Genomic DNA, 25,205 nt, shown 5'->3' with positions numbered 1-25,205 from the left:
ATCACTATTCAGTGTTCCGTCAACAATGAAATACTGACAATACTGATTTCATTCTTTTGTGGCAGTGTTGTACACCACAAAGGCCTAGCCTTGTCCCATACTGTGTGTTGAGCTGGCTAAACAAATATGGAGTGAAATTACTGCCAACAAACCGTTGGTACTAATATCACTCCATAAAGCCCGGCTAATAAAGGCAGAGAGCAACAGCCAACCTGTGGTCTGGGAATGGGTTTCTGGGGCTTCTTTGAACCCAGTTTCTTCATGGCATTGTAGTACTTCTTCTGTTCCTCTGTCATGAAGATGTCCTGACCTCCAAAGTATAGGGGCACACAAACATTTGGTTACAACCCAAACCTAACCCTAACCAATAATACAGCACTAAGCCATTAGCCAAACGTTGATAACAATACCATTAGCCGCATCACACATTCAGAGCCGTATGCAAACAGTGTAAATAACTACATTAAACTGTGATACTTTCATATGACCAGGTATAATGCTTTATAACATGTTATAAGCATGTTTGAGCCATTATACATTTTTTTTTACAACAGAGCAGTATATAATATGCTATAGGGTTTTAGCAAAAAGAGGAGGATGAGGAGGAGGAAGAGGAGGAAGAGGAAGAGAGAAAATAGGTCTTATCTTTTTTTTCTGTTGGTTGAAGTTGTCAATGATGACACCAATGAAGAGGTTGAGGGTGAAGAAGGATCCGAAGATGATGAAGATGACGAAGTAGATGTACATGTAGAGGTTGTCTTCATAGATGGGCTGGTCCTCCACTCTTCTGGAGTCTATGGCTGCGTACATGATATCCATCCAGCCTTTGAATGTTGCCTTTGGAGGCAAAGAGATCCGATTAACTTAGAATATTCAAAACACAAAAAAAAGTTAAGTCTCGTTTTCATATGAAGGAAAATAAAAAATGTCAAACTCAAACCCAAATTTGACGTGTGTCCTGGAGAAGAGCTTGTACATGGTAAGAAATGAGGGCATGTGGAAAACAGTATAAAGAACCAATAAATGGACAAACGCATAAAGGAGAGGAATAGAGGGAGAGAGAAGAGCCTCAGAGCGCTGTGAAAGAGGATGGAAGGAAGAGAGAAGAGTAGACACAACATGACAAAATAGGTTAAAAACAGTGAATAGACGTGTGTGTGTGTGGGGGGGGGGGTGTAAGAGAGAGAGAGGGGATGAAGTGACAATCTCACCACTTGAAGCAGAGCCAGGTATCCAGCACCAACATTGTCAAAGTTGATCTTGACATTCTTCCACCTGACCTCAGTGAAGTTCTGATTAATAAGGGCCAGGCACTGTGTCTTGTTGTTGACCTCGGTGGCAAGAAAGTTGTCCTCTGAGGTCTGGTTGAAACAGTAGTAGTACTTGCCCGCAAACAAGTTGACTCCCATGATACTGAAAATCAGCCAAAAGATGAGGCAAACCAGCAACACATTCATAATGGAGGGGATGGCTCCCACCAGGGCGTTGACTACCACCTAGACCCGACCCGACGGAGGAGACAGGAGGATAGAACAGTGTGAGAGACAAAACATACTCCATGATACCTATCAACCCCCATCAGAGCAGCAGCATACTGTCATGGCATCTTATAGCAGAAAGTGGTAGCGGAATTGAATTTGACATGTTTTATTATTGGAGTCACATAACAAATTGTGTTTCAACATTATTATAATATTTGTATCAAGTATAGTATAGTTTACACTACGGTTAAGAATATAGTTAGAGTACAATTTAGAGTATGTTTGTGTATATTGTAGTATAGTAGAGCATCGTATAATGTAATACAGCAGTATAGTATAGTGTAGTACAGTATCATATAGTATATTACAGTATAATATAGTATAGTTTAGTAAAATCATATATAATATAGTATAACAGCAAAAGAGCAGTATCAGCTCTGTTCTAATTAGAACTAATAGTCTAGGATCTGTTCGAACACACCGCTAGGGTTGCCTAAGGAGTCTGCGCACAAACGCCACACCTTCCTTTAGAGTGAGCATATAACTGTCAAACAAATTGAACTACAAGTGTTTTGCCACACCAGTATGCGGCCTCATCTCTTCCCAAACATCCACCACCCTCCCTCTGTCCCTTTTCATAAAACAGACTCTACACACCCTCCACCCAGACTAACATTATCATTTCAATGCAATGGAAAGCATTCTGATCCATAGGGTGCATCCTAAATAGCACCATATTCCCTATACTGTATAGCGCATTACTATATTACAAAAGTAGTGCACTTTCTGGTTAAAAGTAGTTCACTATATAGGGAATAGGGTGCAATTTGAGGCACAACACATAGACTACGTCCCACTTCCACAACACCCCCCAGACCGGCCTTCCATACACTGATGTGCACTAAGCTCAGCATTCTACACTGTCTCGAACCTAAAAGGGTCATTTGGCTGTCCCCAAAGAAGAACTCTTTGAAGAACCCTTGTTGGTTTGAGGTAGAACCCTTTTGGTTCCAAGTAGAACCCTTCGGGAACCCTTTTTTCTAAGAGGGTAGTGCATAGTGGGGTTTACCACTAGCTCACTAACAGTGTTAGGCAGGCCGACCAGACCAGCAGCTCTCAGGCACACAGCTGAGCTAAGCATGCATGTCATCTGTTTTTAGCAGACAGACTTGTTTTGTGGAGCCATATTCCCTCCTTGCATACAGTCAGGCAGACAGAGAGCAGAACGAGAGCTTCCCGATCAGCATTCTCTCAGCAACGTGCAGGACATTGCAACGATTATTTAAAGCTACAGTCAGGGATTTTGGGAGCTGTTCAACGGTCATGTCAATGATGGATATTTATTGATTTACCCATTGGTTCTTGTAGAAATATTACTTACAAATGCTTTTAGTGCTTAGCGGAAGTGGATGTCTTTATTTTAACCAAAAATATAGGTTAACTCTTCTCTTAGAGGTTAACATGTAAATTATGACATCATAGGTACTCTCTTTCTACATGTTATTGGAAGTGTTAACTACAGGCTTTTGACTGTTCCTCTTGAATGATTATGGCATATGGAGATACTGGCTGCTAACTGGCTGCTATGGCACTGGGGTTGGATAAACACCATATGGCCAGAATGGACGCTTCAGGTAGTTGGGTGCCAACTTCTTTCTGTGTGAGCATCCCAAAAAATATTATAAAAATAGCTTACTGAAATAGCTGAATTAGCTGAAGGCTTGTTCTTGGACCTCCAATAATACATTCGTAAGAATCTATTGTGAAAAATGAAATAGCTGTGAAGGAAAAGCTACCTTTTGAGAGGAACAATCACGATGCGTAAAGAGTTAGCAGTATGCCGCATCATCTCACTAACATCACACCTCCCACCTTTCCCATAAGAGAACACATATCACTGCACATGCTGAGAGAATGAACTACTTGCTCCTACTGAGGTAGTATAATTGAACTTGTTTTCAAAGATTCAAGGTAATATTAGCCATGCCTTATATAATCAAATTGGCCATGCCTTATATCATATAATATATATATATACCTGTATATATCATATATTATAAATCTATTCTCAAAGCAGAGGGAAAATGGCTTTCAAAAGTGCATAAAGTGCATCGGCAATTAGAGTACATGCGTGTTGTTACATGGATGGCATTGTTGTGCAATCTCAAGAACCGTTCAAATCGATAACTAAACAGAGAGAGAAATGTTTTGGATAGAGAGATAAAGAGATAACCACCCCAAAAATGTTGCTTGTCTTTATGTTACATATCTATCTGACAAGTGGATTTGACACTTGTGTACCTTCTTGACACAAATCAAGACCAGTCAGGAGTAGATGGTGCAGAGTTAGAATTCAGTCCCTCTGTTCTAAGAACTCAGACATCCGTTTTACGGTTCTCAGAACTCAATTCTAAAGGTCCCGTGGTTCTAAGGTCTCCGCGTGATTGGTCTGTAACTCATGATGTTTCCTGCTAATGTGTCTGCTGCACATTTTTTACATGATGCAGCTGGAAGGTATTTTTATTTATTTTTTTACATTTAAAGTTAATCATCTAAAAAAAACGTTTTGAACTAAACATTGTAAATGCAACCAAAGACTAGAGAGCAAGCTCATTAGAAAATATATAGTTAGACAGGTGTAAGGGTGACTTGGCGACTGTGTCATGCTTGTACAGTACATTGCATTGCTCCAAAAGAAGAAAGAAAATGAGGCTACAAAGCAGCATAATTAAAGATATAGCATTTAACAAGTGACCATAGGCAGTCAGGTAGGTAGGAACAGCCCATTGCATCATTGCATGTTAAGCAGTGCAATATATTCAAATGTAAAGCTGTGTTATGCTGCTCTCTCAGAGCTGTTGACTTGCATTGGCCTCCTCCAATCACAACCTTCCATTGCAACGGCCAGGAAATTCAAGTCAGCAAGAGTTCTCAACATTCTAACTCTCCAGAATCTCTTTTCATTATTATGGTTGTCGGTGTCATCTCTCCATTCTCGTACTCCCCTATCAATTTATTTACTACATTGATTTGTCCATTTTAATTTCAAGTTTTCAAAACAAAATAGCAATTGATGAACATAGACATGGTCTTGAATAGGCGAGTACGTAATTTTTTAATTTTTTTTATCACTGCCTCAGGTATTGGCCTACTGGGTCACCCTCACCTCCTACCACACACACCCAATGAATGAGATCATTCATAGGGGCAATGCAATGTTTGACTACAACATTCCTTAAAAAATGTACCATGGTTTTTCACTCAAAAATGACATTGGAATTTTGACCAGTCTAGCGGCTTTGTGATGTCATCAGCTCGTATTTGCAATGTCATCCTCATATTTAGCCACTGGATATTTAATATGAATGGGCACTTCAGTGTGAACAGAAATGTCAGTCAAATTGATGATTAGCTAGCTAACCTCTCCTGTACCGTAGTAACAGTAGTGCATAGCACACGTCTAAGCCACTACACCTGGTCTGTCATTTTTGGGACATTATGAAGAGGAATGGGGGAAATGCTCTGTGACTGTCTAGGGGTTAAGAAAGACGAGTGCTGTCCTAATACGGTCCTTGTAGTTTAATATAATATCGGCCCTGCCTGCCTGCCACCCAACCCAACCCACTCCTCTTATATGAGAAAATATAACATATAAGAGAAAGTGCCAGTGTGCTAAACAATGTTGCCTCCCAGTTTTACTTCCTGTGGGAGTGGAAGGCAACAGGAAGCAGGAAGCTCTATAAGACCTGCAGTATAGTTGCTATGTAATGTATTGTGTCATGACATGGGGATAGTAATGCCTTAGGTGAGATGGCAGCCTATCAGCATATTTCCTAACCTTCTGCCTTAGGGTCAAGAAGAAGACAAAAAAGCTAAGATACTGAATCTGGTCTGCATTTACATTAAATCGGCTCTCGGGCCACATCTGGCCAACGGCCCGTGAGTTTCAAGCCCCTGGTCTACATTGAACTAGCTGACATGACTTAACTGACCTCTGCGATTCAGCCATTTAACATCACACAAAGTGATAATCACAATGACACAGGCAGAAGCTTAGAAAATATTCTCTTCTCAGACCCACAACAATGGGAGTGTGGAGTGTATGTGTGGTTCTTTCTCAGTCCCTGATGATGCAGATAGATCCTGGACAAGCAGGAAACAGAGAGGAGCAGACAGACTGAGACCTGCTGCAGGCCCAGCAGATCTACTTGGCAAAGATGGAGTGAGCAGTGGAAGGTTAGGAGGAGAGGTAGGGGCAGAGGTAAGGGGGTGCTGCACAGTGCTGCACTTACATACGAGGCTTCAGGAGAGGGTGAGGGTGGAGAGGGTGGTAAGCTCAAACTAGACGACAACGCAACCAATCCAAGATAGGGAGATAGAAAGGGACTACATGTGATAGAGAGAAAGAGGGACTAGGGGTGACAACAACCAGTTGTAACCTGTCTTTACCACCAGGTACCTGGTTCCTACTGGTTGTTATCTGTGCCAGATAGATGTGTTAAATGATAGGGTGGGTATAGTGGTTGGGGTGAGAGTCGGGGTGGGTTAGGGGAACTGGGGACAGGTGGTGGTAGGGGTGCGGGGGGGGGGCTTCTCGATTAAAAGCAGAGATTGAGAATCAGGCCAAATGAACAGCCAATTGTTGATTCAAATGTTCCATGAAATGTAGTTTGGCTTTGAAATGTAGTTTGGCTTTGAAATGTAGTTTGGCTTTGTTGACATGTAGTGTTGACTAACATAAATTTTTATCTTATCCCTCGAGCCAATCATTAAAACAAAAAAAAATAACAGTTCATTTCACTCGTTTTTATGTGATGAGGCAGCTTTGTGACGTCCCTCTAGTTCACTCTTTTTTGTTATTTTCTTTCTGTTCATAGCAGTAATACTGAAAATATGAATTAGTATTTATATTTTTTTATTCAATTGAAACCAGGGAAATAGTTCCTGCTGGTAATACTGTATAACTTTGTAGCATTACTATTTAACATTACTTTACACTTCCAGCTGCATCATGACGTGTGCGTATATATATCTATATATACATTGTATGTGTAAAGTATGGTACAGGATTTGTGTGCATGAAAAGATGACTTCTTGTCTTGACTATTTTCTTCAAGTTACTATTAAAAAAAATCCCCCAATAAATAAATGTATCATTTTTTGTCATTTAAAAAAAAATTGAGTTTGGTTACTTTTTGGAAAATATTTCAGTTCCTAGCATGCTTTAATGAACTGTTGAATGGGCATGCGTAAGGATCAGCTGCTTAGCTTCTGGATCTTACCCTCATCCCTTCAAAACGCGACAAGGCTCTGAGGGGTCTCAAGGCCCTTAGTGTCCTTAGTGATTTAATAGGACCTAGATCCGAGTAGCCCAGTGCATTAGCTACCAGACTGATTATAGACACCTACACACAAACAGAGAAGCAAAAGAGTTCCAAACTGTTAGAAGTAGTGAGAATATTCTCTAAAAGTAGAAGAGAGACTCAGACGAGAGCCCTTGGAGCAATAGGGCTGGCATTGGGTGGAGAGAGTTGCTTGACATACACACATAAATCTATATGTATGTATATACATGTATAATATTGCATTTATATATGTATATACATTGAGAGAGAAGGTCAATGTTTAGTATAGGTTTTATGTGCGTAGTGTTTTAGTAGCAGTAGTAGGTAGGCCGCAGGAGGAGGGGTTTGTTTCTGTAATTTTAGGGCAGTTGGACGAGACTTGACAAACTCCTTTGTACCTGCAAAGAAACTTGTGGTTGAGAGAGAGAGAGAGAAAAAGAGGAGAAAGAGAAATACATAAGACTCAAAGGAAGGGAAAAATAGGCCAAAATGTTTTGCCACAGCACACGACTGATTCAGTACAGATACAGACAGGCGAACGAAGGGGACCGGGGAGGAGGAGGAGGAGGAGGAGGAAGAGGGAGGGAGGGAGGAAAGGAGAGAGGTTACAACCTGTAGAAGTTAATATAAAAACCCAACAGACTTGTGGAACCTTACCCTGGCCCCTCTAACATTGTCTCTCCATGTCTGTCGCGCTCGGCTGAGGCATAATATCCCATATAATTTAAGACAGACAAACTTAACGGAACCTAAGAGAAAGAATACAGGTAAATATGTACATGTACGTCATTTTGATTTGCCAAAAATCTCCTTATCATATTCACACAGCATTATAATCAAATAGGAGCCACATACAATTCATACAGTTAACCACACACTGACAGTAGTAAAGGGTTGGGATAGAGGGTTAAGGGGAGATTGGACACATTAGTTATTTGGCACTGGATGGCACTTAAAGGACCACTGGAGAGACACTGAGTACAGTAGAGTTACACACAGGAACAGGTAACAACACACAACCTCAAAGAAACAGGTGCTTCTCCCCCACTCTCACACACAATGGCCCAACACCAAATCAACCCCTAAGCTATGCACTTGTGAAGTACTGAAAGGATTTGTCAGGGCTAAGTGAGCTTCAATGCCATACAACTCTCCTTCCGTGGCCTCCAACTGCTCTTAAATGCAAGTAAAACCAAATGCATGCTCTTCAACTGATCGCTGCCCACACCTGCCCACACGCCCAGCATCACTACACTGGACGGTTGTGACTTAGAATATGTGGACAACTACAAATACCTAGGTGTCTGGTTAGACTGTAAACTCTCCATCCAGACTCACATTAAGCATCTCCAATCCAAAATTACATCTAGAAATGTCTTCCTATTTCACAACAAAGCATCCTTCCCTCATGCTGCCAAACATACCCCCGTAAAACTGACCATCCTACCGATCCTCGACTTTGATGATGTCATCTATAAAATAGCCTCCAACACTCTACTCAACAAACTGGATGCAGTCTATCACAGTGCCATCCGTTTTGTCACCAAAGCCCCATACACTACCCACCATTGCGACCTGTACGCTCTCGTTGGTTGGCCCTCGCTTCATACTCGTCGCCAAACCCACTGGCTACAGGTTATCTACAAGTCTCTACTAGGTAAAGCCCCGCCTTATCTCAGCTCACTGGTCACCATAGCAGCACCCACTCGTAGCACGCGCTCCAGCAGGTATATCTGGTCGTCTTTGGTCGTCTTTCCTTCAAGTTCTCTGCTGCCCATGACTGGAACGAACTGCAAAAATCTCTGAAGCTGGAGACTCACATCTCCCTCACTAACTTTAAGCACCAGCTGTCAGAGCAGCTCACAGATCACTGCACCTGTACATAGCCCATCTGTAAACAGCCCATCTATCTACCTACCTCATCCCCATACTGTATTTATTTATTTTATTTATTTATCTTGCTCCTTTGCACCCCAGTATCTCTACTTGCACATTCATCTTCTGCCGATCTACCATTCCAGTGTTTAATTGCTATATTGTAATTACTTCGCCACCATGACCTATTTATTTCCTTAACTTACTTCATTTGCACTCATTGTATATAGACTTTTTGTTTTCTTTTGTTCTACTGTATTATTGACTGTATTTTTTGTTACTCTGTGTTGTTGTATGTGTCGAATTGCTACGCTTTATCTTGGCCAGGTCGCAGTTGCAAATGAGAACTTGTTCTCAACTAGCCTACCTGGTTAAATAAAGGTGAAATAAAAATAAATAAATAGCTCCACCTTGCTCCCCCACTCTCACACACAGTACCGCAGCTGCCACTCAGTCATGGGGTCCGAGTTCTTTAAAAAATGAAAATGTTAATATATTTTTGAATTTTACCCCTTTTTCTCCCCAATTTCGTGGTATCCAATTATTTAGTAGCTACTATCTTGTCTCATTGCTACAACTCCCGTAAGGGCTCGGGGGAGACGAAGGTCATGAAAGTCATGCGTCCTCCAATACACAACCCAACCAAGCCGCACTGCTTCTTAACACAGCGCGCATCCAACCCGGAAGCCAGCCGCACCAATGTGTCGGAGGAAACACCGTGCACCTGGCAGGTGTTTAGCCGCACTACGCCCGGCCCGCCACAGGAGTCGCTGGTGCGCGATGAGACAAGGATATCCCTACCGGCCAAACTCTCCCTAACCCGGAGGACGCTAGGCCAATTGTACGTCGCCCCATGGACCTCCCGGTCGCGGCCGTTTACGACAGAGCGGGGCGCGAACCCAGAGTCTCTGGTGGCACAGCTGGCGCTGCAGTACAGCGCCCTTAACCACTGCGCCACCCGGGAGGCCCAAGTTCTTTTATTTTTAAATATTTATTTTTTTAAATTCATGAGCGTTAATCAGGTTTTATTTGTACTTGCAAACATGATTTTGGGGGATAACACTAGCCAAAAATAAACGTTTACAGCAGTGACTTTTCTGTAATCAACACAAACAATTCCCCTAAGCTTGACACTTTAAATATTGATTAGTCATCATTCTTCACATTTATCATTCATAGAAAGGCAACATACCGACAGTCAACAAATTAATTGCTTCCATCTCAGAGGTTTTGTAATATAGCTAGATAATAATGCATTGGACCGCTCAGTAAGTGCTTTAGCCCAGAGCTGGGCCTCAGACTCTCTAAGCTCTGTTTTAGCCTATGGAAATGGACTAGTAACCTTGGTACTAAGTTCAAGCGTCAGATTAGACACTCGGTGGAAAGGGAGCTTTTGCAGAGTCATCATTAACAGGACAGTCTGGTGATAAATAGGCAGCAGCACATACTGTATGCACTGTATAGAAGCGAGGGAAGGGTGTTAAGGAATGATGAGGTCACCTCAAGGAGGCAATGTCTGTCATTAGAAGATGAAGGGGAGCTGCTGTGACCAGTAGGCCTGTACAGTAGCCACTTCCTGTTGTATCTCAGACACAATTGGGGTCGGAGTACCATGAGTCTGGAAAGCAGAACCAGTAGGCATATAGTGAAGAGAGGAGAGCAAGGCCAGTTGTGGCAATGGCTTTTTCTGTCAATTTAGGAAGTAAACTGAAATTACAATGTCAATTTTCATCATTAGTCATTTCCGTTTACTTCCTGAATTGAAATAGAATTGACCCCCCACCCTGACGTGTCTAAATGGTACTTCAGTATCTCATTGATTCAACATTACAGATGTCCATCTAATAGTTCTTAGAACGGCAAACACAAAAAGTTTGGCCCGATCTCTCACACTGCCATTGTTCAGGTGGTGAGACTGGGAAGAGAGAGAGCACCAGTTCCTTAACAAAGGGAAAACAGTGGTGCACAGTAAAAACATGTGAAGGCACCTCCAACCAGCCAACCAGACCATACTGGTCAAACTCACTGCAAAGAACACAACATCCAAAGCTGACCAGACCAGTCACAGATAGAGGGGGGATTCTAACAAAGGCAAAATCTTTATTTCGATTTTAAGGCCATTGGCGGTACTACAGTCAATGAAAACTGATATACTACGTACAATGGCACTCTGGTCATTCCAGTTGACGGCGATGAAGCTATCGGCATGGAACTCACCACTGGACACGTGACTCATGATGAGTCATCTCTGGGTTATGTGGTTCAAGGGCTCCTGAGTCTCCAGGACTCCGTATGACCTGTATATTACACACGATTCCATCAGATTCTAGGTGGCTCAATTCTTTTAGTTGAGGACCTCCCATTTGTTAATAATCAGTATAGCTGTATAATAACCCAGCAAGCTGTATGATCATGGCGATGATAAATTGATTGAATTTCTTAATCATTTCGAGAGAAAAAAACACATTTCAAGGATAAGTCACTGACTTATTTCCATTGTGCTTCTTTTAAACAGATACACAAAAATAAAATAAAGATTTTGCCTTTATTCTACCGTCACAGTATTTGGGGTATTTGTCACCTTCAGCCTCAGCCTGACCCCTTGGAGTGCCCCTCCCCCTTAGAGATCAAGGGGCCTGCTGTGTGGGTGTGGCAGCCCTCAGCGAATCAGCGTCGAGCTCTGCAAGGCAAGGCCAATCACATCTCTGGGCTGTGATCCAATGAGGAACAGTGGAACAGAAACAGAAAGAAAAACAGAAAGACAACGGAAACTAAAATCAAACAGAACAAAAACAACAATGATGAAAATGGCTAAATGTCTTATAAAATAAAAGGATGGATGGATGGATCCAGCCTCATTCCGCTATTACGTAACGACTCCATCCCCAAACTCGACTGGCTACTAGCTTTACTAGAAGGATTTGTTTTGATCTAGATTCTACCTTACAGCACTGTGGTTATATAATTGAAGAGTACTGAGTCCTGCATAAAAACGTTGGTATCCAAAGAAATACTGTACTGTATTATTAAGATAGTGTCATTAAGATAGCGGTGTACTGTAACTGACTGTTTTCTTAACAATGTAAAGCACCTGATTTGATCAAAAATCTATTCTTCAACTTTTGGACCAAATAGTCTAGAGGTAAGTAATGTATGGCTAAACAAAGCAAGGGCCCAGTAAGTTATTCTGTCTTCTCATAGTAATTCTACTGTATCACATTTGCTCTTCACATTTCTAAAATACAAATCAAGAACCAGAGAGGCCAATGAAAATATAACTCAACAGAAATATATCAAAACACAAAAGGAATGTGGAACAGATAAACACGCACACACACACAGAGAGTAATTCATGCTCGTATAAACTTAAGCAATGATGGTGTCCCCCTTCTGATGGTGCCCACAGAGAGACATGGTTAACTCCAAACCAAACCACAGACATCACAGTGACAATGACAGACAGTAGAGTCACAGACAGGCCACAAACAGACGGACTACCCAGGACGACCTAGACTCGGTGAGGCACAGCAGCATTTTAAGAGGGACTGACTGCTTGTTTGCCAGTCTGGAGGACCAAACTTACCAACTGGCTGCCACCATCATTACATCATCACCTCAGCACAAGGTCAAAGGTCACTCACAACATTCCTGGGGTAAGAGGAAGCGTAAGACTTTAAGGAGGACAGGAGGGGGGTGGGGGTTGGGTCGAGGGAGGGAGGGGGTATAGGGGTTGGGGGTATGTCACACTTTGTTGTCAAACATTGACAGCTTGGGAGGGAATTGTCGGTCCCCATACCATACGACCATCCCAAGTGCATCTTGGGAAATGTAGGCCACTGTACAGCCGTAGTACAGTACGGCCATCCTCCCAAGTGTTGGTTCACACCGCAACAATGAACACACTGCAGCTCTGTGCATCACAACCCTGTTGGCTCGGGCTGAAGCCGAGGGTTGTGGGTAAAGAAGGGGTTGGGGAGGGGCGTGGTAGAGCCATCAATATACAGAGTTTGGTGAAGTGTTCTGATAGAACCCCATAGTGGCACCAAACTCACCACCTAACTCTATTGTAGTGTATATCAATGGCTCTGGGTCGTGGGTTACATTGGAGTCAGTCAGTCCATAGAGGGGTCACTAACTCTGTGGGGTACATATAGGACTTCAATTAGATTTAGGTAGAATTTGTTCTACCAGAATCAACACTGAAGGTAAGGTGTCTTGTGTTTTACATGATTGTTTTGTAAACTACGGTACGTTTTAGGTTAGTGTTAACTATATTCTACCGCAGTTACTACTGTACATAAAACAGCACCATATCTGGAACATGTTTGACATTAACAACGACTGAAATTAGTTAGCAAAAAGACTAATTCATTCAAGTTGATTATTCCTTAGGGATTTACTGAGTAACAATGTCATTTTAAAAGGCATGAAAAGGAAGTAACTGTACTAAAATGAGATCGGTATAACATGCCTTTAACTCTGACAATGGCTGATGCCAATCAATACAGCCTATTGTAAAGTCAAGCATACTGTGACCGTAAAGGCCAAAACACACCATGACTACCAACGGCTAAAAACAGCGGGCGGGCGTCATTTTCTGTTCATTTCGAGTCTACATATTGTATCACCACCGTTCGTTGACACCCAGCAGGTGTTCGCTAACAGAGCACGGCCACCCGCTGCTTTTCGCCGTTTGTCTTTTCGGTGCGTCTCAGCAGTGTTTGTTCGGTGTTTAAGAATAGATGGGTCAACCACGGAAATACATAGAGAATCACAGGATCTCTATGGGGTCAACAGTCACATTCTCATACTGTATCATCTCCAGTGGCGGCTGGTGGCACTTTAAATTGGAGGACGGGCTCACGGTAATGGCTGGAACGGAATGGTATCAAACACGTAATTCCATCAATGTGTTTGATACCATTCCATTCCAGCTATTACTATGAGCCGTCCTTCCCTCACCAGCCTCCACTGATCATATCTAACCTCCAACCATTAGGGGTCAGATAGAACTCCTGTCAGACAGAGATGGCTTGGTCTGGACCACACAAACAGTGTGTCGGCGACTGTTGAGAGGTGGTTAGTTCAAGGACAGAGGTAAGAGTTCAACAACACACAGAAGAGAGCTTCTTCATCTTTCCAATGGCAAGGTAAGAACCAAGGTCATTGGCCAAATCTGACCATCGAAGCAGGATTTCCACACCACAGACACAGTTCAGTCAGGGGATTGGATCATATCTTGGCACCATGACATTACTCAATGCCCCTTGCTGAGGCGTCAACTTTCAAGTCTGAAGGAATTTCTCTGCCTGTTTTATATATATATATATATATATATATTACTGTTAAAGCAACCAACCGTGAATTATCATTCCCATAACTAATCAATTCAATGGTCCTGGATTCATTTAGAATGAATTAATCAACTTAGAATTTAATAACGGAATTAAAGAAATTCCACTGTTCCAAAGACTGTCAAGAGTTGTGTCACAGAAGGGGCAGAGAATGACCAATAACACAGATATATAAAAGACATCCAGTACATTAGACATACAGTAGATTGCACTGTAGACAGGTCAGAGACATGGTAGAGGACAGTAGAGGATGCATACCCTGTTGTTGCTGAGCATTGCTTGAATATGTTGATCAATAATCTTGTTATTGATTGGCTGATTGATTCCAATTTGTACTGCTGCTTAGCTACCAGCATTCACATTCCAATATCATTGTCATCAAATTTGAATCATTTTTCTAACCGCTGTTATGTCATAAAACAATAGAATTGGTTTCTATTTGCACATGATGGGGAAACAGAGAGCGCACAATTCCTTGCTTCATCGCACACGAAGGTACATAATAGCCAAACTCACAAACAGAGAATTGCCGTTCATATTCAAGCATTGCAGATTGACAAGAAACCAAGTAAACAGAGAGAGAGAGAAATTACTTCATGGAGATGCAAGTGGTGAGAGACATAGATTCACTTAAAATTGATGGACTAACTCATGGTATAGTAAACACTTCCATGTTCTCTTGGGATATGGATATTGGATATTGTAAGATTGATGAATCCTACACTTTCTGTTAATGTGAATATCATCATGTCTTCTCACCCATTGCATAACATGAAGTTGCTGTTTGTTTACTACTCTATCTGTCCTCCCAACCCCTACCATACCACACCACACCCTGTTAGATAGAAGCCTATGTTAGGAATCACAGTACCGAATACCTCTATAAGGGATAACTTAAAGTAACTGTCCAGTGAAAATCTCACTTTTAAAAACACATCATCTGTTAACTCATACTCAAATCGAGATGTTAACTCGTCCTATAGTCATATTTGTTGCCAGAGCATAAATTCGAAAAAAAAAACTCAAACTTGTGTCACAAACAGACCGTTTAAAAAATGTTTTCTATTTCCTCATAGAGTATGACATAATGTTTTTGTCTGAGACGTCTCATTGGCTGAACTGGCCAATCAGCTGTTTACTTGTCATAAAAAATATTTATTTATTGACAGGTATACGCCCACACCATTCTGTTGTTGGTGTACGCCCACACCATTCAAACACAAAAAAGCTGCTTTTCAAACATACTTAATAAAAAAAGATTTGGAAGGAATATTGTAATTAATTATAGATCATATTTCATAGAAATCTGGAAACACTGGACAGCTACTTTAACAGTGTACTGTGTGACTGAAAGCACGCCATAGGCCCTATATATAATATATGGAATATATCTATTTTTACATAACAATGTGTGTTTTTCACTGTAACTCTACATGACAGGCAGTGTTTTAGAATGTACACAGTATAGTATGTTGCTTCAACAGAGTGCGGTTGCCATAGAAATAGAATTCCTAGAATGGGCCTCCCCATTCAAGTCAACTCTATTTCTAAGGTCCTAGCCTCCTATCCTGCCTATACAAAATGGCTACCAAATCTACCGTAAAGAACCAGAAAATGTTACTTACATCGACAATAAAGAAGTCGAGCCAGCACCAGGCGTTGGTGAAGTACTTGTGGAATCCGTAGGCGACCCACTTGAGCAACATCTCTAGGATAAAGATGTATGTGAACACACTGTCGGCGTATTCCAAGATGGTCCTGATGGTCTTCCTCTGCTGGATGTACACATCCTCAAAAGCCTGGGGGGAGGCACATACACGGTTATCTTCAGCTGAATTGGTGGGTAAAACGAACATGCTCTGGGATTGATGAATTTATTGAAAGATTTTAAATACATAGCCTATCATTTGCCTCAGCCATATAAGTACAACAATGAATATATAACAAATCATGGAGGATTAGAAACACAATAAAGTCAACAGACTATTTACATTAAAAGTGATGAAAATGTACACAGCAACGGTTCTGTTGCTCAATCATGACAAAAAAAATAATATTTAAAATTCCCAGGAAAAATGTAGTATTGATTGCACTATTCCATTCCTGCTGATTTGACGTCATGCCTGAGGACATAGCTCCATTGGCACCAGAAATAGATTCCCCCCGCCTATCCTATCTGATAAATCACACAGTCCATTAGATCCCCTCTCAGATAAATGGTACAGTCCATTAATCACAGAGAGAGTCCATATGTGTCTCAAATGGCAGCCTATTCCCTATGTAGTACACAGCCCCCCCCCCACTCTCCTTAGAACAGTGACAGGCTGAGATGCTCCTGCCTGGCCCCTCCTCCCACCCTTCTTAGTACAGTGACTGGCTGAGATGCTCCTGCCCGGCACATCCCCCACCCTTCTTAGTACAGTGACTGGCTGAGATGCTCCTGCCCGGCCCCCCACCCTTTTAGTACAGTGACTGGCTGTGATGCTTCTGCTTGGCCCCTCCCCCACCCTTTTCAGTGACTGGGCCTGCTGACTGCACCAGTCCATGTTGTGTCCTATGTCCTTAAAGCCAAGCAGAGAGAAACACAGCCCTTAAATAGCCAGCCTTCTCCACTCACACTCCTTTCTGTGCCCGAAATGGCACCCTACACTATTCTCTAGCGCACAAATTTTGACCAAAGCCTATCTGTCTCACTGTGTGTGTGAACATGCATTTTTTTGTGTGTGTGTTAACGTTCCACACTGTGACTTACCAGGGCCCCACTACTGAGTAGGATCATAAAGATAATGACGGTTTCGAACCAGTTATGCTCCACAATTAGATAGCATGTCTTTCTCAGGAACCACCAATATTTTCCCCACCCGTGAGTGATGGGCACGTCGCAGCATGGATACTTGATAATACACTCTGTACGGAAGGGGACAGGAGCAAACACACAACATCATACCGTTACTAAAGCATTGAAAAGAATGTATGAATTACGAACTGGGAGGAGCAGGGCAGGGAGGGGCACAAGGGAGTGTCAGGGTATGGTTTAGGGCAGGGAGGGCAAGGAGTGGTTCAGAGTGGCAGAGCAGGGAGGGGCGGGGCAGGGCACAGAGGGGCGGGACAAGGAAGAGCAAGGTGCAGTCCTACCAGGTGTCCAACAGTTTTCTGGGTCTAGGTACTCTTCCACAGCCTCCACCACCACCGCCTCCACCTCCACATCAGGCTTGATGTCTATGGTGCTGCCCTCCGATGAGCTGGTGTCGTCCAGCTACACACACAGACAGAGATGCGCACACACACACACACACACACACACACACACACACACACATGCACAGAGATACAGACAGACGCAGAGCGAGAGAGGGACAGAGAGCGAGCGACAGAGAGACACACAGACACAAAAACACACAGAGAGAGAATGACAGGACAAGGGACAGAGAGACACACATCATCAGCAGCAGGTTGACTGATCAATAGCCCTGTCGGCAGCAATGGATCCTGGGTTATTGGTACACAGAGAGAGACAGACGAGAGAGAGAGAGAGAGAGAGACATGACAAACAGCGAAACCTCTCTCACAGCCATTCATACATACTGCTGCGTGCATTGCAGCGGGTCTCACTTCCTGTCTCGATGTATAAATAGCTACCTCCCTGAGGCTTCATATAGGTAGACAGACAGATGACGATACAAAGATTAAAGGATGAAGAAGAAGATGATGTAGACATAGTCCTGGGGCTAAGATACATTCTGGTCGTACACACAATGAGTTGGATCTACCCATGTCCACATGCTGAGTGTGTGATCTGTCATGCTCGACGTGTTCTAAATGACCTTGAGGAAACACATGGCATGACTAGCAGAGTACCAATGACCTGGTTGTGATTCACCTGGACTTTACATTGCATTAGCGAGCACTAGATGTTAAACGAGAGCCTCCAATGAGCGATTCAAGTTGCCTTAAAATGCAAAACTACAGACGATGAGGCTTAACTGTAAATATCAAAGCCACAGCAGCCGACTGCAATTCCTAACATTGTGATATGCCACAGATTTAAGACGTACTGTAGCCTACAGGGGTGGAATATCAAATAACCCTCCACTGTAGCCATACTGCTAAATGTATTGGCAACGTTTTAAGAAAAAAAAAAAAACAGGTCAGCAGATATCCATTTCATCCACAGCTGTAGCCATTACTATATGAGTGTGTGTATATATGAGTAATAAGAGCCTTGGGCAGCGGAAACTAATGTTAAACTGGTGACCACACCCGTGCTTTACCGCCAGGAGACCACAAAACAGCAACCATGGAGCAATGCATTACTACAACATTACTACATCACCACAACATTACAATAAGATTACCTCAACATTACCAAAGCATTGATACAACATTACCGCAACACTACAATAAGACTGCCGCAACATTACCAAAGCAGTACCACATTAATGCAACATTACCACAACATAACCACACCATTTGGCGACCACAACATTACCCCCCCATGCAACATTACTGCATCGCTGCAACATTACAACATAACCACAACGTTACTTACCCCCTGCAAAAACACCACAACATTACTACAACATAATCTTCAAATGACATCCTGCGTCATTACCACAACATTACCACAACATTACAACGACATCATTATCAAGAGACAAACTATGGGTTTGTCTAAAATGGCACCCTATTCCTGGCTATGTGCTACTTTTCATCAGAGCCATATTGAGGTACCAGGTTCTAACTCTCTGTTCACTCACCTCTTTGCTGTTCTCGTTCTCCGACTCGCTACTGAAGTCCTCGGTGTTGAGGTTCTCGAAGTCGGACTCTCCGACCGCGATGGGAACGCACACGGTCAGGTTCGGGTTGTGGATGAAGGACATGTGGTCCTCGTCGATCATGTACTTCCCGACGCTGCTCCCTATACCACTAGTGGTGCCGTTACCATTCTTGGTGTAGTCCAGGTCGCGGTTGATATCCACACCACTGTGGTTGGCGATACAGTTCAGTTTCTTGTTGTACATGTCGTCTAAAGGTTTCTGTTCATCCTCCACCGGCGGCTTCTTGGTCAAGCTGAGCACCAACTCTGCCAGCTTGATCTTGAACCAGGCGATGCCCTTCTTGATGCGGATGACGGAGATCTGAAGGTTGTTCATCTCTCCGTCGTCATCTGTTGCGGCTAAGTTGTCTGCGCTGAACGAGGACAGCAGCAAGGCAAGGAAAAGGTTCAACACCTGTAGGGAGGAGAATCAGGCACACACTAGGTCAGACGTGAGGGTGGAACTGGTATGGCCAACGGAGATGTGTGTACACATGGGACCTGGTATGTGTAGTGCAACGAACCTGCCGTTCATAAGACGGCAAACTGCTCCCAGGGAGTTACGTTTCTTGGGCCGGCGATTACAGTCACCGCCCTCGGTTATGGCGACTGGGGTTTGAGGACCATCAGGAAGGCTAGTATTGTATACAAAGATACACTCTGGGGACACTTACCACCAAGTTCCCGATGACCATGACCATCATGAAGACGATGAGACACATGCCCTGTCCGGCCACCTCCATACAGTCCCACATGGTCTCGATCCACTCCCCGCACAGCACCCGGAACACCATCAGGAACGAGTGGAAGAAGTCGTGCATGTGCCAGCGGGGCAGCTTACAGTCCAGGGCGATCTTACACACACAGTCTTTGTAGTTCTTGCCGAACAGCTGCATGCCGACCACGGCAAAGATGAAGACGATGAGCGCTAAGACGAGGGTCAGGTTTCCCAGGGCGCCAACAGAGTTACCGATGATCTTGATCAGCATGTTGAGTGTGGGCCATGACTTGGCCAGTTTAAACACTCTTAGCTGAGGGAGAGGGGCATGGAAGAGAGTGATGGAGATGGGAGGGAGGAAGAGAGAGAGAGAGGGGGGAAGAGAGGATGTGAGAATGATGGAAGAAGGGAGAGAGGAAAATACTCATTAGCAGCTGGGGTTTGAGTGATCAATAGTCCTGGTTGCGGAAATGGCTCTTGGGGTATTGGTATGATAATTGATAGAGCAGAAGTAGTCATTATGAAAACTAGCAGTACATAGACTAGTAAGGCAGTATATAGAGTAAGTTGTATTGCATACAAGTAAATGTAACACTACAACAGACAGTGCTGTAGTTGAGCAACACCATGTAATCATTCAGCACGTGAATCAATGCACACTGTGGAATTGATATGATTTGTGTACACAACTGACAGACACGTACATTTGGGGGGAGGAAGGGGCTAAAAGAGAGATTACCAATCGGAATGATCTGAGCACGGACAGCCCCTCCACGTCAGCCAATGCCAGCTCCACTAACGATAGGGTCACAATGAAGCCATCAAAGCAGTTCCACCCTTCCTGGAAGTAGTAGTAAGGATCCATGGCAACCAGCTTGGCAAACATCTCCACAGCAAAGATCCCTGTGAACACCTGGCAGGGACAAATAGAGGTCAGAGGTCAGTTAGAGTAGCTGCTACGGAAACATTTACCTTCCAAAGTGACAAACAGAGGTCAGACGTACTGTAGGAACTGAGCTGGTACGATAATTCTTTCAAAAAGTTAGCGGTGAGCACTACCTTAGATGGAAATTAAGATTAGCCCACTAGCAAGAGGCTAGCACTTACTTCAATTAAGATTCAAGAACGCTTTCTGGAGTCTCTTTGAATGCATTTCCAATGTCTCCATGGCGTGTGTTTCTCTGTCTAAAGAAGACCCTTGTGTAGGCTGCCTTCACATTCATAATGTGCAAAACTAGCTCCCTTAGGACAGTGACATTTTCATCACAGGGCAGACATTTGGCTAGCAGAATGTCACCTAAGCTAGTAGAAATTGTGGTTTACTAGCCCGGCTAGTCAGTGCTTAAAATCATTACTTTCCATTCCTTACAGCTGCTCTGAAGTCAGTAAGGCCACTGTGACACCTCTGTGTTCTGCTAATGAGTCTAATGAATGGCTAAAGGTCACAGTTAATCATGGAGTCAGCTGATGTAACACCCTGGGTGTCCATAGATCAAGGCGTGGCCGTGCAGTGTTTGTGTGCGCGCGTGTGTGTGTGTGTGTGTGTGTGTGTGTATGTGTGTGTATGTGTGTGCATGAGAGCATTTGTGTGCGTGAAGATGACTCATGCTTCAAGGTTATACCCAACCCATGAATGAAAATACCTCTAACAGAACACACACACTGCCGATGCTGAATATCACAAATTATTTCACAACAAACACACACTGGTCTAATATGTAAAAGACTGATCTCACAATTTACTGAAAGTGATACATTTTCCAGCTGCTGGAAATTGATCAAACCGCTAATGTCAATATCCTAACCATACCACAGAAAGAGAGACTGTGTTCTACTAATATGCTATCCATGCTAACAACATGAACTAGTAGCTTTAGCTAACATGCTAACTAGACAGTAAAATCCTATGTGCATTAGCTCTACTTTTACTGTGTTTCTGTGGAAATTCTAATAGCATCCATGATAACAGCATCAGCTAGTTGCTATAGCTTTAGCTTGCATTAGCTAGTAGGCTTAAGGCCCTAAGCAATATGCTGAAACCGAATGTGCAGCTCAGGAATTTGACTCAGTTCCTGTAGAAATGCTAATTGTAAAAAGGGCCAGGTTGGGATTTCAGAAAAGAAAGTGCCGTTCTTCAGGCACCATTTTAGGGGAGCTCATCGATCAGGCAGCATAAAATATTAATGTGGGCCACCCACCAGCCTGGCATGCAGCACAGAGACAGAGCAGGCAGCGAGAAGCAGATTGCTGCATGGGACAAGGAAATAGCAGCACAGAAGAATCATATGATAAGGGGGGTTGAGAGAAAGGAAAAAGGACAGAGAGAGAGAGAGAGACTCCTACAGTATACAGACCAGCCCCATGTAAGAAATGGGGAGAGAGGAGGGGGGAGAGAAGGAGAGAGGAGAGGAGCAGAGAGGAGAAAGACACAAGGAAGATGTGTATAGATTCAGGGACACTGTAGGTAGGGGGTCCGGGAACGTTTTCATTTAGCTTTGAATAGCCAATGAAAGAACTGCCAATTATGTGTACCAAAATAACACAGCTCTCTCAGCAGACGACAAGCGAATAGATCTTATAGGAGGAGATGTCATTGTCAACGCACCACGACAAGGATGAGATAATGATCACATGCCAGATTCTGTTCAGTTTTTTAATGAACACACTATCAATGATGGGATATACAATGGAAACAAGACAGAGAGTTGAGAGAGAGAGAGAGAGGCCTGCGGTGGTCACATCGTGGTCTAGCTCGCAGTTAGTGTGGCCGCCCCCAGGTGCACACGTATGAATCTGTCTGACACACACACTCTCCTCCTGTCTTTCCCGTCCCCTCTACTGACTGTCCTATCAAGTGGGTTGAATTATTTGAGCTAAATACTAGAAAGTGTCTAATGTTACCATATACTTTCTAAGTTAATACCAAATAAAGTACTAACTTGAAGTACCAGCTTAAAGTACTTTTTAAAGTGTCACTTCACCACTTTTTTAACCTCATATTCATTATCTACAGCGCCATACCAGTGTCTACATGTGAATATGAGGTTAAAAAATGCCCTGTTAAGTACCAGCTTATAACGGCTGTAAAATACCACACACACAAAAAAAAGAGATCCTCACCAGATTTCCCACAGACAGCACCTCCTCAAAGTGCGGGGTCATGGGGTAGTGCTCCATGGCCATGAAGAGGGTGTTGAGGACGATACAGATGGTGATGGCCAGGTCCACGAAAGGGTCCATGACGATCAGGTTGACAATCTCCTTGATCTTCAGCCAGATGGGACAACACTCCCAGATGAGGAAGATGTTGGAGAACTTATACCAGCAAGGTGGACAACTACGCTGAGACTCCTCCAGTTCTGAGAAAATTGATTAAGAGACCACGCCAGGAAAGGAATATATCAAAACTCCAAATAATAGAATAGTCTCCAACAGCGCGTATCCTGTCCCTGCCCACCTGGCGCTACAGCCAGGCTTAAGGAAACACTCAAAGTATTTGAAAGAAAACAGAGATACATGTTATAAAATAATGATAATATGTTCTGTTTATGTAGTAATAATATGTATGTCATGCAGTGTGTCTGTAAGTACAAGAATGACAAGCAATAGTTTTAGAACACTTACTCATACAAGGGTTTTTCTTTATTTGTACTATTTTCTACATTGTAGAATAATAGTGAAGACATCAGAACTATGAAATAAGAAATATGGAATCATGTAGTAACCAAAAAAGTGTTAAAAAAAATCTAAATAAATGTAATATTTTGAGATTCTTCAAATAGCCACCCTTTGCCTTGATGACAGCTTTGGACACTCTTGGCATTCTCTCAACCAGTTTCATGAGGTAGTCATCTGGAATGCATTTCTATAAACAGGTGTGCCTTGTTAAAAGTTCATTTGTGGAATTTCTTTCCTTCTTAATGTGTTTGAGCCAATCAGTTGTGTTGTGACAAGGTAGGGGGGTATACAGAAGATAGCCCTATTTGACAAAAGACCAAGTACATATTATGGCAAGAACAGCTCAAATAAACAAAGAGAAATGACAGTCCATCATTACTTTAAGACATGAAGGTAAGTCAATACGGAAAATGTGGACATTAGACCGGTGGAAATTTGTCATTTGGTCGGGAGTCCAAGTTGGAGATTTTTGGTTCCAACAGCAGTGTCTTTGTGAGACGCGGTGTGGGTGAACAGATGATGTTCGCATGTGTATTTCCCACCGCAAAGCATGGAGGAGGAGGTGTGATGGTGATTTACTGGTGACACTGTCTGTGATTTATTTAGAATTCAAGGCTCACTTAACCAGCATGGATACAACAGCATTCTGCAGGACTGTCATCTGGTAGGACTATCATTTGTTTTTCAACAGGACAAAGACCCAACACACCTTCAGGTTGCGTAAGGGATATTTGACCAAGAAGGAGAGTGATGGAGTGCTGCATCAGATAACCTGGTCTCCATAATCACCCGACCTCAACCTAACTGAGATGGTTTGGGATGAGTCGAACCGCAGAGTGAAGGAAAAGCAGCCAACAAGTGCTCAGCATATGTGGGAACTCCTTCAAGACTGTTGTAAAAGCATTCCAGGTGAAGCTGGTTGAGAGAATGTCAAGAGTGTGCAAAGCTGTCATCAAGGCAAAGGGTGGCTAATTTGAAGAATCTCACATTTATTTTGATTTGTTTAACACTTTTTCAGTTTCTACGTTCCATACCTGTTATTTCATAGTTTTGATGTCTTCACCAATATTCTACAATGTAGAAAATAGTACAAATAAAGACAAACCCTTCAGTGAGTAGGTGTTCTAAAATGTTTGACCGGTAGTGTATATAGATATAGATATAGGAGATGTTGAACTGTTCGTCCAACGAGAGAGAAGGGCACCTCAGTTGAATCCCGTTTGGGGATCAATAAAGTCTTAACGTAAAAATCTTATCTTAAATCAGTTAAAAAAAGAAATAGCGAAATAGAAAGAACTGTTTGTCCAAAAAAAAGGGCGTCTAAGGTTTAGACTAAGAAAATATGGGAAGTAAAGATCTGCCTTTCTTCGACATCAGATTTGAAACTTTTTGGTTTTACACTGTCAGCTGAAAACAATAGAGCATGGAAATAGCTAGTTAGTTAGTGTCGGGAAATTAATAGTATGAATAGTATAGGGACAGTACCCTCCACTAGTGTGTTGGTGATGACGCTCATGACACTGTTGGCCCGCTCTTTCCTTCCGAAGGAGGTATTGAGCTGGTCCACAGACACCATCAGGGAACCAGACAGCTTCTTCTTCACCTCAACCTCAGTAGTGGGCTGCCAGGAGGAAGAAGAAGAATCAAGCACTGATGGTAGTCAAACCATGAACACCATCCCACAGCGCCATCGCTGGCCAGGGAGGGATGTGCTCTTGTAACAAGACTGGATTGGAAGGAGGGGTTAGGCCCATATTGGAGGTTGGTCATTCTTTGGTTGGCACAACGGATAGTACTGTATTTGTCTTGTTGTTGCTAGATGTTGAGAATATGTTGTGTCTAGAAACATGCAGGTCATACGCAGCCAGTGTGGGAGCAGTGGTATGGGGATATTTGACAGCTACATAATACTTGAATAAGAATGTAACATTCTGATAT

At 42.9% G+C, this 25,205-nt stretch overlaps 1 protein-coding gene across 1 annotated transcript in view; it reads right to left on the bottom strand.

Annotated features, from left to right (window-relative positions):
• Nucleotides 1-25,205, bottom strand: part of LOC112221659 (sodium channel protein type 8 subunit alpha) — an 89,543-nt gene that overhangs the window by 7,487 nt on the left and 56,851 nt on the right. Inside the window, exons 13-24 of the mRNA XM_024383871.2 lie at nt 24,753-24,888; nt 22,710-22,948; nt 20,329-20,502; nt 19,546-19,902; nt 18,813-19,286; nt 17,191-17,311; nt 16,808-16,962; nt 15,681-15,854; nt 6,764-6,886; nt 1,212-1,496; nt 646-837; nt 213-317 (exon numbers count right to left, since the gene is read on the bottom strand). Coding sequence (XP_024239639.1) covers nt 213-317; nt 646-837; nt 1,212-1,496; nt 6,764-6,886; nt 15,681-15,854; nt 16,808-16,962; nt 17,191-17,311; nt 18,813-19,286; nt 19,546-19,902; nt 20,329-20,502; nt 22,710-22,948; nt 24,753-24,888 — 2,535 coding nt within the window. The remainder of the gene's footprint in view (nt 1-212; nt 318-645; nt 838-1,211; nt 1,497-6,763; nt 6,887-15,680; nt 15,855-16,807; nt 16,963-17,190; nt 17,312-18,812; nt 19,287-19,545; nt 19,903-20,328; nt 20,503-22,709; nt 22,949-24,752; nt 24,889-25,205) is intronic.

Source organism: Oncorhynchus tshawytscha, linkage group LG22 (assembly GCF_018296145.1).
Source record: "Oncorhynchus tshawytscha isolate Ot180627B linkage group LG22, Otsh_v2.0, whole genome shotgun sequence".
Lineage (NCBI taxonomy): Eukaryota > Metazoa > Chordata > Actinopteri > Salmoniformes > Salmonidae > Oncorhynchus > Oncorhynchus tshawytscha.
The sequence above is the reverse complement of the archived record's forward strand: the minus strand, read 5'-3'. Positions and strand labels throughout refer to the sequence as shown.